The sequence below is a fragment of the Podarcis gaigeae genome (assembly GCF_964106915.1).
Source record: "Podarcis gaigeae genome assembly, chromosome: 2".
Classification (NCBI taxonomy): Eukaryota; Metazoa; Chordata; class Lepidosauria; order Squamata; family Lacertidae; genus Podarcis; species Podarcis gaigeae.
This window is the reverse complement of record NC_139679.1, coordinates 82,442,720-82,461,214: the sequence shown is the minus strand read 5'-3', so window position 1 is coordinate 82,461,214 and position 18,495 is coordinate 82,442,720. Positions and strand designations below refer to the sequence as shown.

At 43.9% G+C, this 18,495-nt stretch overlaps 1 protein-coding gene across 4 annotated transcripts in view; it reads right to left on the bottom strand.

The window, feature by feature from the left end:
• The window catches only part of CACNA2D3 (calcium voltage-gated channel auxiliary subunit alpha2delta 3), a 497,583-nt gene extending 480,937 nt beyond the window's left edge, over positions 1–16,646 (bottom strand). For 2 of the 4 annotated variants that reach the window (XM_083726996.1, XM_083726997.1), the window contains exons 1-2: positions 15,473–16,592; positions 14,757–14,838 (exon numbers count right to left, since the gene is read on the bottom strand). In XM_083726996.1, coding sequence (XP_083583122.1) covers positions 14,757–14,838; positions 15,473–15,582 — 192 coding nt within the window. In that variant the 5' untranslated portion in view covers positions 15,583–16,592. Of the gene's footprint in view, positions 1–14,756; positions 14,839–14,948; positions 15,047–15,472 lie in introns of those variants that run through there. The other 2 variants (XR_014561264.1, XM_083726998.1) reach the window with 2 other exon arrangements.
• Between the last annotated feature and the right edge of the window lie 1,849 nt (positions 16,647–18,495).

Genomic DNA, 18,495 nt, shown 5'->3' with positions numbered 1-18,495 from the left:
GTGTTGCCTACCTGGCTTCCTAACACAGAGATCACTGCTGGTAACGAAGAGTGAGAGGCATAAGGTGGTAGTGAGGTCAGCACAGGAGAAGCACTGGATTGGCTCTGCTGCTGTGTCTGCACCATGCTGGCCTCCTGACTCCTCTCCCTCTGTTATTGGCAACAAGCTCCATGTTGGGAAACTGGTTATGCAACTGCATCCCAGCACCACTACGCCAGCCACCAATTCTGGCTTATCATTGAAGACCACAGCATCCCCCCCTTTCCCCCCTTCTTTCTCTGCCATTTCCTGTGACAGTGCAGCAAAGCCCCTCACCATGACTGGTGCCTGCAAACTACCAATATTCTGCTCCAGAATATCCCTGGGATGTTGTTATACCAAAAAAAAAGGAGTTTCCTTGCAGAGACATTCTGGGGGAAAGAGTGACACAGTAGTTGCTGACTGCCATGATACCTCTACAGGCAGTAGGTACGGTAAAATGGTTGGGGAATTATAAAAAAAGAGAAACTGTCAACACTGTCAACAGTAAGCATACCTCCAGACACACAAAATACTTTTGGGGGGAGGTAAATAATTTCCCCTCCATCTCCTCCCAGCCAAAGCTGTGAAGATCAAGTCAAAAGTTCAAAGCCGTAACTAAAGTACCCCAAATATAAATCATTAAATAAAATAAAAAAATACCATAACAGCCAACACACAGTCATTCAATCTAGCAGCTTCTGCATGCAAAGATTGATACACATTGCCCACTGAAAGGCAAGCAGAGATTGAGTCCGCTGAACACCCCACAAAATGGTATTCCACAGCTGTGATGCCATCACAGTGAAAGTTCTATTTCTCTCCTTCATGCCCACCTCTCCGGTGGCCAAGTGAAAAAGAGGCCAGGCCTCCCACACCTTTAATAGTTGTATAGAACAAGGAAATTCAGCAGGACTCTGATGTCCACTGCAGGACTGGAAGTTTTCATATGGGAGGAGACAGCTGTGAATATATCTTGATCACAGGCTGCTTAGGGCTTTAAAGGTCAAGACCAACCCTCTAAATTGAGCCTGGAAACAAATTAGCAACCAACGGTGATGACATAATAGCAGGGTTGCATGATCCAACCTGCAAGCCGCAATTAACCTTGTAACCAGTCAGTATCCGCACTTGAACTGAAATGGTTTTAATTATTTTTTTTTTATGTAATGGTTTTAACTGTTTCTGTATACAAAATTGTTTTATGTTATGTTTTATTGTGGATGTCTTGTGTTCTTTTATATTTTTTTCTTTTTGCTGTGAAATCATTTAAAGGTGTCTCATAGAAAGCATTTCTTAAAAGAAATAAATAAAATAAAATAAATATTCAAAGATGGCCCCACAGAGAACACATCAAATACCCTGTGACTAGGGTATGAGTAGATAGAATCTGTCCTTGTGATTGAAATTTGTTTTGAGGGAGGGGGAAATATCTTGGCTTTTAAATTGTTGTGACATGCCCTGGTGAAGGATGGGGGATAAATAAAATTGCTAATTATAATCTAGGAAAGGGTGTGACTAGCCAGAGCTGGTAAAAGGTACCAGGACTAACCAGGACGTCCTGTTCCCTAAAGTGGAATTCAACTCCATCAGGCTGTCTACCTAATCCCAGAGCACCAAATGCTTATAAACAAAATCATGTGGTTTGCCAACACCAACTGCATTAAGCTTCAGTCTGGACACTGAGGATGAGAACAAGCAAGGCCAAGGACTGGAGGGAAAAACAGGAATAAGGAAAATAGTGCAGAGAAGAAGATGCCAGAAAAGAAATGGATGCCAAACAGCAGCAACATTAGCAAAACTATACAAGATTTGGAACGTTTGTAATTTGAACTAGTTTGCAAAAGCAGTGCTGTCATCTGAATTCTGTCTTTTCAAGATTGCTAGTTTGATAAGGAAGCAATCAACACACCACAGACTTTTGAGCCTTTTCCCTGGTACACAGACAGGAGAATGGGTGTACCACTGACAAGTGTTATCCTGAATGGTGCTATCCTGCCCAATGAAAAAAGGAATACAACACATATTCCCACTTGTTCTTTCTCTCTCCACTAGGGTTAGGGAGATCTGAGCGGTGATTATATCACTCAAATTTTTCTAGGTTTGCCCCCAGGTAAGATTCCGGACAAAATGCTCACGTTCACAATCATTAAGCTTGACACATGTCTCCAAGAATTACCATTATTTTGTACCTGGGCCACTGCATCAAACTTTGATAGCCCATGAATGATGGTCATTCACAACAACAACCTCATCATGTGTAATGATAATGCCATTTACAGCTTTGGGGATCTGCATACACCTTGTGCCCCCCAACACATTGTCCCAGTACTAATTTTCACACAGTTCCCATGCACATATGCTTCCTCCTTTTGAGGTGATGAGAAAGGGTGTTTGTTTGTTTTTTAATTTAAAAAATGTATGCTGAATATATACATTCCAAAAACTCTGCTGTGGTGTGAAACATTTTATAGGATACAACCACCTTCCAACTTCTTTTAGTAAGGACTCTTCGGGGAATAGATGGATATGGTTAAAATCAGCTTTTAAAAATTAACTATAAAAGAAAAGAGGAGCTTGACAGTGAAGAAATGAAGATGGAACAATGGCACAGATAAGAAACACTGAAACATTTGTCCAAATTGAATTACAAGAATCATATGCTGAAAACACGGAGCCTGAAATATACAGCAAATTGGAGCCCTTGCGCATGACTTAACACTTGCATCTTCTGTTTACTGAAATGAGAAGTATTATGCTAACGTAACCAAAGTAAACTTTTAGTCGTATAAAGATTGCATCTATACAGGCAAAATGATACATTATCTTTTATCCCGTATTTCCTAGGAACAACTATGGTTCTAGCTCAACAAACTGGGAAAGATTAATGTCAAGATTAGGAAGTTTCAAGATACTAGAAGTTCACATATCTGTGTAAAGTGAATGCTGTTCACATTTCTGTGCCTACCTGCCTGAGGTGAAACCATTTAAAACACGTAAAACCCAATTTTGGCAACTTGAGCTTGTCAACCAAGGTGTTTTTTTCAGATGTGATATGAATACAGTATTAACATCCATCAGCGCCACAGGCTCCATGTCCTGACCTATTCATTATAATGTCTGAACATGGACCCTACTTATACATGCGGATGCTCTATTTTAAAGAACATCTGAAGGTCAAAGGTAGAGCTGCCCACCTGGAGCATTAATTCTATACTCATCTTTACCTACAGTTACAGATAGGTAGCCGTGTTGGTCTGCCATAGTCAAAACAAAAAAATTCCTTCCAGTAGCACCTTAAAGACCAACTAAGTTAGTTCTTGGTATGAGCTTTCGTGTGCATGCACACTTCTTCAGGTAACATAGCAGGTAAGATTGTGACCTAGTGACGTGTGCCCGCCTCTGTCCAGTGGAGGAGGGACATGCTCCAGCACCCGGAGCGGGGAACAGGCAGGAGCATGGCTGGCAGGGCACGCATTGTGCATCACAGGGTGCACAGCAAGTGGCGTGTGTCTGCTGCGATGGCAGCCCCCCCCCCCCCCGGGATGGGCCACTCCCTCTCTCCTCACCTTCTCTGTCTACTGTCCATATGCTGACTGCCAATGGGCAACTTCAAAGCCTCTCCTGCTTTCCTTTCTTGGGAAACTTTGCCTTTAAATAGAGGAGTCCTTCTAACAGAAAACTGTTTGCTGCAAGCCAGTAAGACCACGGTAACAGGAAGTCCTTCCCAGTGTGATAGAAGGTCATCTATTTGGGGACTATTTTGGAACACACAAGAGGGCCTCCCCTGACAATTCTAGTGTATGAGCAGGGGCACATTGGATAAGTCAGTCCTTCTTACGTATAATGTCTGAAAAGGGCTAAGATACCCAGAGAAACTCGGGACAGAAAATGAATAAAAAACAAATTTACATGTATTTCTTATTATTACATTTATAGCCAAGGATCTCAAGGTGCTTCTCCCCATCTTTTATCCTCACAACAACCCTGTGAGGTAGGTTAGGCTAAGAGGCGATGATCAGCCGAAGGTCACCCAGCAACTTGCATGGCTGAGTAGGAATTTGAACCCTCGTCACCCATATCCAGTGCTCTAACCACTACACCACTTGGATTCGAAAAACCATTTGTGTTCCTCGGTTTAAAAGAGATAATTATTAAAATATATAATCTATTTGAGGCTTTTTCCCCCTCAGGAAAACAGCTTACATGCAGGCATTACATACTAGCATTTCATTACACACTTTACATACTAATGATGCAGGTTTACCACCTGAGTAAGAGATGCCTTGTATGTAAGCAATGTTAAGATATAAAATGAGGAAGCTACCATTTCCTGCTCTCAAATTTTGTGGTATTGAAACAGCTTGCTTTGGGAGATGTTTGGGGTTTGTTTACGGGTTCTGATGATCTTTGGACTGTAATTTTTAATTATGTCAATGTGGCCAGATCCCTTGAACATGAAAAGTTTTTTCTTTTTCTGTCTCTTCCCGCCCCCCCCCCCCGGCCCCCAAAAAGGATGTGAGACAACAAAACCAGCTATAGATGAATTATAGAAGAAAATTAGCTCTTGAAATAAAAAGAAGCTAATGTATTCTCTTTGGATCATCCACTTAAAATTTCTATATTAAGAGACTTTTTATTGAAAACGTAATATGAATGTGCTATAAATGAATTGAAGGCATCTCATATTTCCATCACATATCAAATCACATATCAAAGGCAGAGCACTTCACATTTAATCATAAAAGTAATGGGATCATCCCATGCATGCAAAATGCAGTGAAAGTAGCAGGGTGAGACAACACTGAGGTGAGTAAGCACCAAATGGCTTGAAATGACATTTATTTTTTCTTTCAGTTAAAAAGAAATCTAAACAATATTACATTTACACTGAAGCAAACACAGATTGCATGGTTCAGGATCACACATCTCAAGAAACAAGCTGAAATCCATGAAAACAATAATAAGAAATTAGGAGGTAGAGCGGAATACAATTAGTCTCTGTCAACTGGTGGCTACTGCAGACCATAGAGAAGCTTCCAGATCTTGTATGACTTTTTCCAAAAGCTCTGAAGACTTTCAAAAGGTTATCAAGAAAGCTTCCGAACAAAAGGAATCAGTATTTGGGTTTAAATGTGGGAAAACCAGATGAAAATTCCCATTCAGACCTACAGCTTACTGAGTGGCCTTTCTTTAAGGCTCACCACAAAGCGATCATGCCCTACCATGAGACAGAGTGAGATGGTTGTATCAGGGAGGAGGTGCTGAGTGCCAAGGAGATGTTGGAGGACAGATCTGTATGTACCACATAGCCTGCCTGGTGCCCTGCTCTCAGGTATAGTGGGGGATGCTTTCCTGTCACCAGTTTCCTGTCACTGAAGTTTCAACCACTAGTCCCTTCCAGGTTTATACATGGAATGGGAAAGGGCTCCATCTTGTCCTTTGGGCCAGCCCTGATCACACCTAATGGCCAGGGAAAGACTAATCCCCTTGTGATACTTCAGGGGTTCTCTAAAAGGCCCTGGTCCAGGGAGGTCACTAGAACAATCGCCTAGCTCAGTGGTGGCAAACCTATGGCATGTGTGCCAGAGGGGGCACTCAGAGCCCTCTCTGTGGGAGCATGCAGCGTCGCCCCTTCCAACCCCCGACAATCGTATGATTCGATGGTTAGCCCGCCGGGCTGCACTTCTAACCCCGCTCATGCAGGAGGAAGCAAAATGCCGCCGGGCTTACCGACAGTTCTGCACCAAGGCGCTTTAAGACAGCGGAATGGAATGTTCACATTTCAGCTGCAGCCCGCGGGCAGCAAACTGGCTATTCACGCTTGCATGACTCTACTTGGCATGCGCGCTGCCCCTACAAACTCTGTGCTGGGGCACCTCCCTTCCAGGCTGTGACTGACGGCAGCGGAGCGCTGAACCACTACGCGTCTCTGGGCTTCACTCCAGGATTTCCTTTCACCTACTTGGCCACACCAGGAAGCAAACTTTTGAGCTGAACTCTCTCCCATCGCCATGGGTAAGTGCAAGATCCTCCCTGCTAGGGGATACACAGCAGAGGGCAAAGGAGACTGTTTTGTTTTTTTTCATAGGATTGTGGGGAGTTGAAAGGTAACCCGAGGGTCATCTAAGTCCAACCCCTCTGTGATGCAGGGATCACAACTACAGCATCCATGGCAGATGGGCATTCAGCTTCTGCTTTGAAATCACTCAAAGCAGAGTTTCTTGACGGGAACTTATCAAAACGGCCATGTTGTCTGGGAGTAATTCCCTTTTTCATGATTTCCCAAACAAGGATAATGCAAACGTTTACCGTTCAATACAAAAGTTGTTTGTATGATTGAAAGCTCTGTTATTGTGTTTTTCTTTTAAGACAAAATATGTTAGTGGGTTTTGGGTTGCAGTTTGGGCACTTGATCTCTAAAAGGTTCACCACCACTAGCTTAGCTAGTCCATTTGGTCCAGACTTCTCTACTGTCGCTATCTACGGATTTAGAGAGACAAGAAGGGCTCTCCTTTTATTTCCATGGTTGTGTAATTCAAAGCCAGAACCTGGAGTGAGATCTGATAAGGAGTAGCCAGAGGCAATGGCCTCCTGACAGCAGCACTGTTGCCACTTATTGGAGTGGTGTTGGGACAGGGCTGCAGCCACCCTCAGTTTGCCGCCACCCTGACAAATTCTGCCCCAGTACATGGCAGTGATGCCACGGTCAGGGAGCTCATCATGCATTGCCACCCCATCCTACCAACCAATCCTACCACTAACCTAGAATCACCCCGACCAGAACATATTCTATAAACTTAAAAAAGCAATGCATATATTTATTTCTGGAAAAAAGCAATCAAAACATGGAGTCATTTGGTAAATAAAGGAATACAAATAAAGGTGTTGATCTCCTCACCAAATATACTTGGCCCTCCACTAACAGCAGGCTAACTCCCAGCCTTTTACCTATGCCTCCACTCTTTCTAATCTCACTAATCTTCAGTCTTTCTCCATAGCCACTCTTCCTAAATGTCAACCTGTCACTCCATCTATCCACCATTCCAGTGCACTCTGTCACCAATTCTTCCACTTGTTGTTCTGTTACACACCTTCTAAAGCTATTGCTACATTTTGTGTGGTTCTATAAATTAATTATGCATTGTGGGAAGAGGTACCTTCGCCCTCTAACACCTGTAATGTGACTACTGTATGGAAAGCATGCATTTTCATTAGTCTGGGGCATGGCTTTTGCGTACATGATGTGGCCACCTCACTAAAGCTGAGCAGGTATGGGTCTGGTTAGTCCCCATGTACCTCATCCTGAGCTCAAGTGTTACCAGCTAAAGGGCAGGTATGAAATTGAATAAACAAACACATAATGCAGGCAGAATAAATGCTCATAGCAAATCTTTCAATCTATCAATTATATTGACTTCAGTAAGAATCAGTAAATGAGCACCCATACTATGATTCTGAAGTTGGGAGAAAGTTGAAAAGCAGCTTTGTGATATAAGGTTCGTTGGTCTGGAAAATTCTACTTTTCACTGGGCAGACCCCAAGCCTAAAAAAAGACTATTTAGAACCTGGCCCAAGCTACTTAAGTACATGGCATAATTAAAAGGAGTTAGCAAGCAAATGGCGAAAACAAGCAATTTCAAAGGCCGAGACTATGATTGAAGGCATTTTGCATCCTTGCATATATTTTTGTATATTTAGTTAATGATTTTAATGTTAACTGAACAGTAATCCTACAGTGATTTTTGCTGAGCCCAAAATACTAAACTATTTATACTTGGGATTTACGGCTTGGTATTAGCATGATTAACACTATTTATTCTTGTATATTTAAAATGACAATAGTATTTTCTTTTAACGTTATTAACTTGCATCTTCATGATTGCTGCACTGGAGGCTTGAAGTCATGGACTAAAACTGTCATAAAAATAAAGCTGCAGCTCAACAAGACTGTCATTCATGCCTTTCCTTAATTTGTAGGAACTCTCATAATCTTACTGACCCATCCCCCAGTAATGACAGTATTAACTGCAGTAGCTTGGTGGGGAATACTTAAGAAAGAAAAACTAAGCATGCCAAGAACAGGAGAAAGAAGAGCAATTAATGTCAAGATGACTGGGGCACGTTTTTTCTAGATCAATATAAATGAAAAATTGAGGAATTTAAGAAACAATTATGTATTTTAAAAACTAAAGATAGATGTTCTGCGTGAATCAGATGTGTTAGCTGAATGTTAATTTATCTGAAGCCTCCAGTTTTTATAAGTCTGCATAGTCTCACCTCTCAACCCTTGGTTTCCAAAAAAAGAAGACAAGTTTAGAACACAAAACCTTGAAGGGAGGAATGCAACAAGAATGCAAAACACACCCTTTTAAAAAAATCAAACCATCCTCTTATATATAAATGCTGGTGCCACCCTGCATGCCTATACTGTATACCATTGCTGTCCTAAGCGAAACATCTGCATGGACAATGAAGCAAAAAATGAAAGCATTGCTAATATTATAAAAAACTGAGCTTGAACATGAGGCTGAAGCCCTATGCAGAGTTAAGTATGCTTAAATCTATGTATTTTTCTTGGTCTCAGTTAGGTATACCTACTTCTGCATCGTACCGGGCAAGAGAAAATCTCAGCACTGAACTCACGGTGCAGTCTTGCATGACTTATTTTATTAGTCTGTCTACCACACATCTCTAAAATGTACAAAACTAATGGAGGTGAGACCTGAATTCATTTAAAAAACCACTTTTCACACCAGATCTGCGGGGCCTCTTGTTTCGTAGGAGAATATTTTGTTGCAGATCAGCCTCCTGCACATTCTTAAGTAAGCATGCCATGGAAGCTTCTGTTCCCAACCAGCTAGTCAGGTTCCAATCCTGGGATGAGGCGGCACTACCAGTGTTCATCCCACCACCAAACACAGCACACAGCCTCAAACAATGCCACCTGCCTCACTGGCTGCTCCACTTTCTTTGGAAGAGCAAATTCAAGAGAGCTGTTTTTAAAAAACATCTATTTAAAACATAGGTTTGCCTTATTTCCCTGATGTGGCATTCCGGTTTTCTCAGGGTTGGGAGAGAACGGGACTCAGAAGTGAACCACTCTGTGGTAATCCTTTCACCTGTCGTCTCTGGATTTTTGTCCCGCATTTCTTTCATTTTTTGCCATTTAGGTGTTAATATTCCTTCTAAGCAACCAAGTACTTTTATCCCTCTTGGCAGGTGTAATTTTCAATTCCCCTGACATTTCCTCTTCAACTACTCCTCAAGTACCTCGCATAGTACGAACTGCCCATGAAGAATTCCTTACTTTTACAAGCATTTCTCACATGCTCAAACGCACACGCAGTCACACTTTGTCACATTCTCACTAATATGCCATCCTTCTTTTGCTACAGCTTTGCTACTCCCTTACCACCCCCTTGAGGTGTGACACTCTTTATGTACAGTTCCTCAATAGGCTCTGTTCTGGATCCAGACTTTGTACAAACTCCCATGGTCTCTATGCCCAGTAGAATGGGGTAGGGGTGAAGGGTACAGATCTGAGATCAAGAGGGATTGACACTGCCATATTGTAGCTACTGTAAGAGAAAGAAGTTAAAATAGTAGGTAGCAGACTCACTGGGAAGATTCATCTCAAGCATTTCTAGACAAGATGAGCCGTACCACTTTGAGGCACCTACCTTGTCTCATTTGTGAAATGCACCAAACCTGTATCAGCTAACCAGTGGCCTCTATCTGCACAGCCGCCATGTTTTTATGGGGTGATGGCGGGGGGGAGGGGAATCCACCTCAACAACATACCAAACTTCAAGAGCGTGTATAGCTAGAAATGCTGTTATTCAAATATTATGACGGTTGCTTTCATCCACTTCAGCTGCAGGATTCAATGGGGAAAAAGAGTATTCTTTCTTATTTTTAACCTTGAATACACTTGGCACAATTCTTCTCTCAACAATTCTCCATGATGAGAAATAACACAGAAAGCAGACATAATCATTACTGTGAATGCACAGTTCTCATCTGCATTTCTTTTTAAAGAAAGAGGATGCGAACCTAGCATGATGATAGATGTGGTCCATGCATCCCCAGTGACAGCCCACTCGCCCTAGAAGAGTCCTATACATGTGAATTCATTTGTGCTTATAATGCCCTGGACGTATCAGATAACCAAGAGCAAATGCATTGTCAGCAATGTAAGCCAACGCCTGCACCAGACAGATACCTGCAGTGCAGACCTAGGTTTAAGTGAACACCATACTTAAGGAAGACCTGAAAAGACCACAGAAAAGCATATATCTCTTCCGTGTGCAATCAGAAATGAAAAGTCCCTGATGCAAATTATTAATGAACGGTGCTGTTAAAGTATAAGCTCCATAGTATGAAAAGGAGCAGAATATATTGTTCTTTAAATAGTGAGTCGTTTTATTAAATGTATTGCCTATGCTTATACTACAGATAATAAAAATTAATAAAAAAAAATAAGGGGGAGTTTCTGATTCAAGCCCAAGAAATTCCATTAGGACATGCATGTGTGTAAACCTCTACAATTGACATCTCAGGAAATAGGCTGCATAATTAAAGAAATTTTGGGTGTTCTCATTCCATTTACATTGTTCTTTAAGTTAAAGGCAGAAATTTGTATCTCTGTGAACAATTGCTATAGCTTACTATATCTAACAAGAGCAACTATTGTTAACGGATAACTTTAACAATGATAAAACTTTAGAACGCAAACAGATTTCAGGATTCAGCAGGTCCCACCGTAGAAGAAAACATGGTCTCACGCCTTTAAACCCTGCCTTTAATCTGGGATGTAAAAATGCCACCTTTTATAGTGAAGTATTGTACTAAGCTTTTATTGTCATTCAAATAATCTGCAACCACAAAAAGTACAGGAACTTCACCAGCGTAAGCACAACTGCAATGAATGGGTGTATTCGGTGAATTATGTGTGATATTTGGCAAATATGGTTGTACTTTACATAGTATGCCAGCCTAGAAAATGAAAAGGAACACTTTTCCAAGGTGCAGATAAAATCATGATCATTCAAACCCCTCCTCTAAACTTCATTGCAAATGGGCAAGTTGGATATATTTGGAGCTAAATCCAAGTTTACCACCATGCCCCTCACCCCAGTGTTTGCTAATGAAGTGAAGAATATGCCTCCCGCTACAGAAGCATACAGACAATTTCCTTTACAGTGCAAAATTTACATGACAACCAGCATAGGAACTGGGAAGATCAGCCATATCAAAGAAACAGTGTTGTGGTTTTTCCCCCTCCCATTTACTATACTGCAGGAAGAACAGCTCTGTTTCCCTTAAAGGTAAATGAAAGACACTCAAACCAACTATTCATCCTGTATAGGGAAATATCCTTATTTGTCTGGAAGCAGACTCTCTTGAATTATTACTGAAAAGAATGAGATTATGAATACGTTAAGATTTCATCGAAAGGCACAGAGGAACAAAAATTAAATGACCCTTGCATTGGCTGGGAGGGTAACAACACCATATTTAGGCCACACAGAGAACACAATGCAGAGTGCAGAACAGAACAGCCCTGTCCAAAACAAGTGCATCATCATCACAGGCTTCACTGGAATGAACTGGGCTTGCGGCACCAATCCAGAGTCCTGCATCTTTGTAATTCAGTTTAGGCTTTGATTTTAAGTACAGTGAAGCAGAAGTCAAATCTAGTGACCCAATGGGACTTCTTTCCAAACAGGTATGTCAAGGTTTGAAGAGTTACGTCTTGCATTGTAACATCGGTCCAAAAGGCAGGTGCAGGTTTCCTATGCACGCTGCTCCAGGCTACTAAATAAGGTGCCCATAGCATGTGTACACTCTACATTGCTTCTACTCTAGTGCATTTGGTGGCTACAGTACTGCAGAGTAATGGCTCATGTCACTATCCACTGTAACAGATTCCTTTGCTTTGCCTTAGGAAATATTCTATTATCCTTCCATCCAAAATTAAATGCAAATTATCCAGTGAAACCAAGTATGAAACAGGATACCTGGGATTAAAAACAAACTAAATTTTGATCCCGCAGAGCCCCTTTCTGTCTTTTTGCAAATGGAACACAAAAACAAAAACACCATTCACGCTACTACTTGTACACTTAATGCGGCACTTTGATTAATACTTTGTTACCATGAGAATCTTACTGCATGTCCACGGGTCTTCCAGTGGCACTTGAGTGTGACTTATGTTAGAATTTCACTGTTTTTACTCTCATCATTAGTATCTTTTTACTCATAGAGACACAACAATGGGCAGTTGGGAGGTGAGATGAAAGCCAGTAGCATTTGGGTTAACTCACTACTATCTCAACATCCAAATGGATTATTCTTCACAGCCAGACACTAGGAAGGGGTTTCACATCTGGGATGGTGCAATGATGTCATCTTGCTAACTGTCTGGATTACTACTGTTCCAGTGGACTAAATATTATTGTTTATGCCTTGAACTGTCCCCCCTCCCCCCACAACTTTGACACATCTGAAAATGAAAACACCAGGTATGTCTTTCTCTCAACAATGTTAAAAATATAAGCTATTGCAAAGACAAATATTTGAAACAAAATCCTGCTGCTCCAGTTCTACAGAGAAATGCATAGCTTACAATACAGACGCCAAGTCAAAATTTAAAATACACTAAGAATCCTAATAATAATAATAATAATAATAATAATGCCACCCAAATGCTAGGACAGCTTAAAGACATTAGCAGTAGTACAGCTCGAAGTGTCCATCCTATCAGCATTGGTATTTCCTGTTTCATTTAGTTATGGTATTTCAAACCAAAACACTATATATTTATTTTTTTAAAAAAAAACAACCCGCCAGATGGGAATTAAATACACAATTATCAAGATGCAGACAGAGGAACACAGTACTGCCAGTGCAATTGAGAGATGATGAAGAGAATGTAAAATGAGCATTGTGGTAGCTTCCGATTATTTACACTGCAGTATAGCAACCAATAGGAAGGTATCCTACTACTTTAGATAATATTCTTTATTTCAGAACAATCTACCATAAGCAGATGAGGAGTTATTACAAAGAATACCATTTCAGAACTCTTATGTCCTTATTTTTCTATGCAACTTTTGGAAAATGGCAAGAGACCACATTTTATACAAGGATTCTGAGCCAAAGGGGTTTCCAAAATTCAGACTGTATATCTTGGATAATAACTCTTTTTTAAAAGTACATTTTAAGAAGATTAGGAAGCCTGTATATGCTGTTTTTAGACATTTACCCATACCATCCTTTTTTAAAAAAAAACAAAAACCTGGAAGGGGTGTTTTTACACAGTATCCACAGAAAAATTCTGTCAGTGAAGGAAGCATTATTTAATAAATGCTGAGTATTCCACTTTGGTGTATAAAAAAGCTTAAATAATTTGGAAATATTTCAAAAGACCACAGGCCCAGAACTGTGTTCTGCCATAACTGTTATGCTTTTTAAAAATCTCCGTTTTCAAATACTAAGTAACATTGAGAGGAAGAGTATTTTCTGCTCAGTTGTTATGTTTCTTTAACAGCCATTAGGTTTACTGCACTAACGGTAATTAGTGAAGCATAAAAGTTTCTTCGCCTTACCAACACAACACAGGAGCAAGGGCACTCTTATCAATAGCAAACTGTTTCAGTTCACTGATTTGAATGGCACTAACCCTTACCATGCAAAATACACAGTACATTCTTTGTTCGGAGCAAAATCTTATTTATTTGGGTTTTTTTAAAAAAAAATCTATTTAAAGTTTAACTTGGTCCATTGAATCATTTCAATCCAAGCTCTAAAAATTGCATCTGGATAGCTGAATTTCACTTTGAAAGCTCATGTCTTCAAATCATGCGGAACTGCAACCCCGGAGCCCTTTTTCAACTTACCATCGGCCTGGATTTCTCATTTATTTTTAATTCATCAACAGCTATATTTAAACACAGGTTATCTGAAAGCAGGATTTTAATATAAGGTTGCATGTTTAAATGAGACCAGATGCAAGCTCTAATTATCTATAAAAGGTCTAATAATCTATTCTCCATTCTCATTACTCTCCAGAATTATGGAGACTTAGCCCAATTTCTCAAGTTTTTGCACTACTTCACAAGCTTATTACCCAGCTGTGCAGCTGAGCAGGAAGATAACCACATTCATTCTCCTTATCTGTAATGATGTAATACATCCCAGCACTGGCCTGAGATGATTGGAGGAATAATAGGATTGTAAAAACTGCAGAGATGACAAACAATAGTCAAGCCTTTGGGTCCCCCACCCCCCACCCATTGCAACAAAGTACAGCCAGAGAGAGCAAAATAAAATTTGCCCAGTTTTTGTACCTCTTGAATGAACTGTGTGTGTGTGTGCATGTGTGTTTACACAGAAAAACTGCTGCTAACATCATAATCCCCACCTAGGAAGCAAAACAAAAGCCAGGCACACTTCTAAATCTAAATAGCTCCACCACAGAGAGACAAAGTCATCTGGGTGGGCTCCGTTTAAGAAAGGGAGAGTAATCTAAAAATAACCAGTGCACGGTGAAGTCTATAGTCTCTGCAGTGTGTAAAAAGACAGCAGGCAGTTAAAAGTGTGGAGGGAGAGGAGGAGCGGAGAATCTCCTCTGACTGAAAGATGTCGTTCCTGTTTCTTCAGGGTACCAAACCGGATTCCATTTTCAGCACTAAATCCATCACTCCCGTGCGTACACCTGAAGCGATCCTTACCTTCTGCAGAAGTTGGGAACCTGAGTATTTCGCTGCGATGGATCTGATCTCCCCACCAAATGCAGAGGCCCAGAGTTTCACACTGCAAAGAGAGAAAGAATTAAAATGCGGAGCGGAGGGCAAATGTAGTAACGCATGACAGTTAACAACAATAACAACACCACTCCACTTACAATCTGAGCTGCAACTCACATATATACCTGCAGCTCAGGACTACAGTGCGCACCTCTGAGGAAGCAGACTGTGGTCCACAGAAGCTCACAGCCACAAGACATTAGCTTAGTCTTCCAGGTGCCACAAAACTATTTGTTATTTCAAAGCAGGAAGGGTGCGCTTTCTCTGTTTGAACCCCCTCCCCGTTGAGCTATTCCACTAGGCAAGGCGAGGGGAGTGGGGAGGCCTCTTTCGTCAAACTTGCCGGAGATGAAACTTTATCAAAACAAAACCTCGCTCTGCAGCAGCAGCGGCGGCGGCGTTTGTCAAGAGCTCCGTATTTGTGTTTATTCGCTTGTCCCTGAGCTCCTCGGCTGAAGCGGGACTGCGGGCGAGGAGCGAGTCCGGCCAGTTGCCGGCCCAAAGTTCCCCCGCGGAGGGAAATTTGGGAAATAATAAGAAATAAAGCTCCGTTTCCCGCAATCCCCAGTCAAAACGGGGAGAGACAAGTAGCCATCCATGCCAACCCATTTCGGCCACCCCGCTCTCCCTGCGACACTTACACGGCCAAGGGGATCTGCTGCTCGGAGCCGGCCACGGCCACCAGGCTGAGGCAAACACCTGCCCAGAAGAGGGCGAGGAGCCCCGCGGAAGCCCTCCCGAGCCCGGGCATGGTGTCGTCGCTCCTCGGCGTGCCTTCCCAGCGACGCTGCTCTCGGCTTGCGCGGCGGCGGAGAGGGAAAAGCGAGCGGGCGGGCGAGCGCGGAGCCGGGGCGCGGCGGGGCGCGGAGTCACGGCGCCATCCTCTTCTCCTCAGCTCCGCGAGCGGGGCGGCTGGCTGGCTGGCTTCGCTCCAGTTCCTGAGGCGGGTGAGGAGAAATGGGGTGTCCTCGGCAACCCGCCCCACCGGCTTGCCACGCGGCTGGGCAACCACAACTCGGCTCCGCAGTCGGCGGCGCGCCGGAGTTACTTCCGCGAGTGACCTCGTGGCTGCTCCCGCCGGCGCCTTGAAGTGCAGAGCCCGGCAGGTTTGGGCGGGAAGGAGGGAGCTCGCTGTCGTCGAGGGTCAGGTGGGGAGGAGCTCGGCAGCCGAAGCGCGGCTCACTTTGCCCAGGGAAACGCAAAGAGGTCCCTCCCTCCGTCCCCTTTTGGGCGACGTGTGTACGCGCGCCTCCCTCTCCCTCTCGCCCGCCTCCCTCTCTCTCTCTGCGTTCATTCAGCGCTGCGCAGCTCCAGCGCAGCCTTCGTCCCAAATCAAGTCCGCGCTGCTAATATACCCTGGTGGAGAGCGGCGCGGCGTCGGCCGCCTTTTAAGGAGATGGTGCGCGCCGTCAGGCAGGCATCGCAGGGGGAGGGAGGAGCAGCAGGAGGAGGAAGAAGAAGAAGAAGAAGAGCGAGCCAGGGCCGAAAGTGTCTCCAAGGCGGCAGAAGCGGAGCAAGTCCGCAGGAAAAAGTGCAGGACGGGAGGCAGGACGATCCGCGTTGGGATCAGCGGCAGCAGGGAGCCGGAGGGAAAGGCGTCGCCGCCAGAACCGCAGCCCCGCCGCCGCCGCCGCCGGAGGAAGAGACCTGGTCAGTTTCAGGCAGCGAGCTCCTGCGTGACAAGCCCCGGTTAACGCGGCCCCGGCGATGAAGGGCTGACGGGATCGCTTCACCTCTTCCACCCGCGGCACTTCCAAGTCGCAGCGCGGGAGGGAGGAGGCGGAGGAGCGGGAGGAGGGAGGGCGGCGAGGAAGGCGCGCAAGGTCGCTCCCTGCCGCTCTGCCCTCCTGCATCGCGCTGACGAGGAGCCAACCTGCGGGCGCCCCCTCGGCCCTTCAGGTCAGCAGCCCGCGCGGGCGGAAGGGCCTCCGGAGCTCCCCGCGAAGCGCGTCGCCGCGCGGGCCGCCGGCAAGCATGGTGTGCTCGGCGGAGGCTCCCTCGCTCTCTCGGCTGCGGCGAGGCAAGATCCGAGAGATCTGGACGGGAACCCGGGTGCGTGAAGCGCGGGGAGGGGGGAAGGATCCGATGAACGGGAGGAAATGCAGCACAAGGAAATCAATGCGAGCCTAAGTGACTGCTGGAGCCGGGGAATAAATTATTAATCTGGCCTTGTGGAGGAATCCCCTTGGTAAGGGGTGAGGGGCAAGATCGCGAGCTAGTGGTACAACTGAAGCCAAGATATGTGTGTGTGTGTGTGTGTGTGTGTGAAAGAGAGAGAGAGAGAGAGACGCTAAGGAAGCAAAAGATGCTATTTTCAGTTATTGGGGGGGTGTTAAACTGGTCTCCTTAACCTTTCCACTTCCCCCACCTCCACCTGGTGACTCTTACCTTCAGTGCATCAGAAGTAAAAAATAAACAGTTGCCCACCTGATTGTGAAATAAGCATCCTAAGAATTAAAGATGAGCTGAGTCATCCTAGTATTGTATTACAGGAGGGGGGGATGTACAGGAGCTGGAGCTCTCTCTCTCTCTCTCTCTCTCTCTCTCTGTAAGGTGACAGTGACTGTGCACTCCTGTTTGAGGATGCAGTATCCAAGGCACCCATATGCCTAACTTTCTTAATAACTTTTGAACTCTGTTCAGAATCCCACCTTCTCCACCAGGGATGTTAGGAGTACCAAGCCCCTTTGTCAAGTCTTGGTTCTCACACACGCACTCCCCCCACTTTTTAGAAAACTTTAAAAGAAAAGAAACTGCTTATAAGACAGCTGAGCACTCTGCAAAGAGAGGCACTAGTGAGATCTCGGCCACCCACAGTCAGTGCAACTGTGGGAATGTTAAGGAAGGTAGGAAAGGATATGTTGTTTTGATATTACATTCGCTTTCAACTTATTGGAAGCAAGAGTCATCTATACATATAAATTAGCATATGCAAATTTGTGCTATTATGAGACTGTGGCCTGAATCCTTTTAACTACCTATGAGCCCCCCTGCTTCCCAGCATGCTGGTCACTCTGCTTACAATGCGATACACTGCCTGCTACGGTCTTTCTAAATAAGAGATTTTGCCTCGAGAGAAACGAAAGGTTTCTGCCAACCTTACCTTTATCAATCAAGCTGGGCCTATAGAATTCAACAGTATGTACTGATTATTTCATCTCATGGAAACAAGTCCCCTGTTTTCATTTTTATGCTTTAACTTGGGTAAAGCAGCAGCAGCAGCAGCAACCTAATGTTTATTCGTGTAGCAGGATCATCAACATTTCTGCATGTATAAATCCATGCTGCTTTTCCTTGAGCCATGTCATCAGGTGTAGCGTCCACTATCAGCTGGCAAACTGTAAAAAAAGAATACTGTGTGACTGGGTAGCCGTATAGCCAAAATGCGCTTCCATTTAAACAGCCAGGTGTTCATAAATACACACACCTGAGCATCAAGGGAAAGGACTGTAACTCAACAGTAGAGCATCTGCTTTGCATCACAGAGGGTTCCAGACTTCATCCCTGACACCTCCTGGTGGGGTAAGAGAGTCTTTAGTCTGAAACCCCAGCGGGCTACTGCCAGTCAGTGCAACTGTGGGAATGTTAAGGAAGGTAGGAAAGGATATGTTGTTTTGATATTACCCCTCCTCACTCACGCTAGTGAGTAAACAGCAGAGTACAT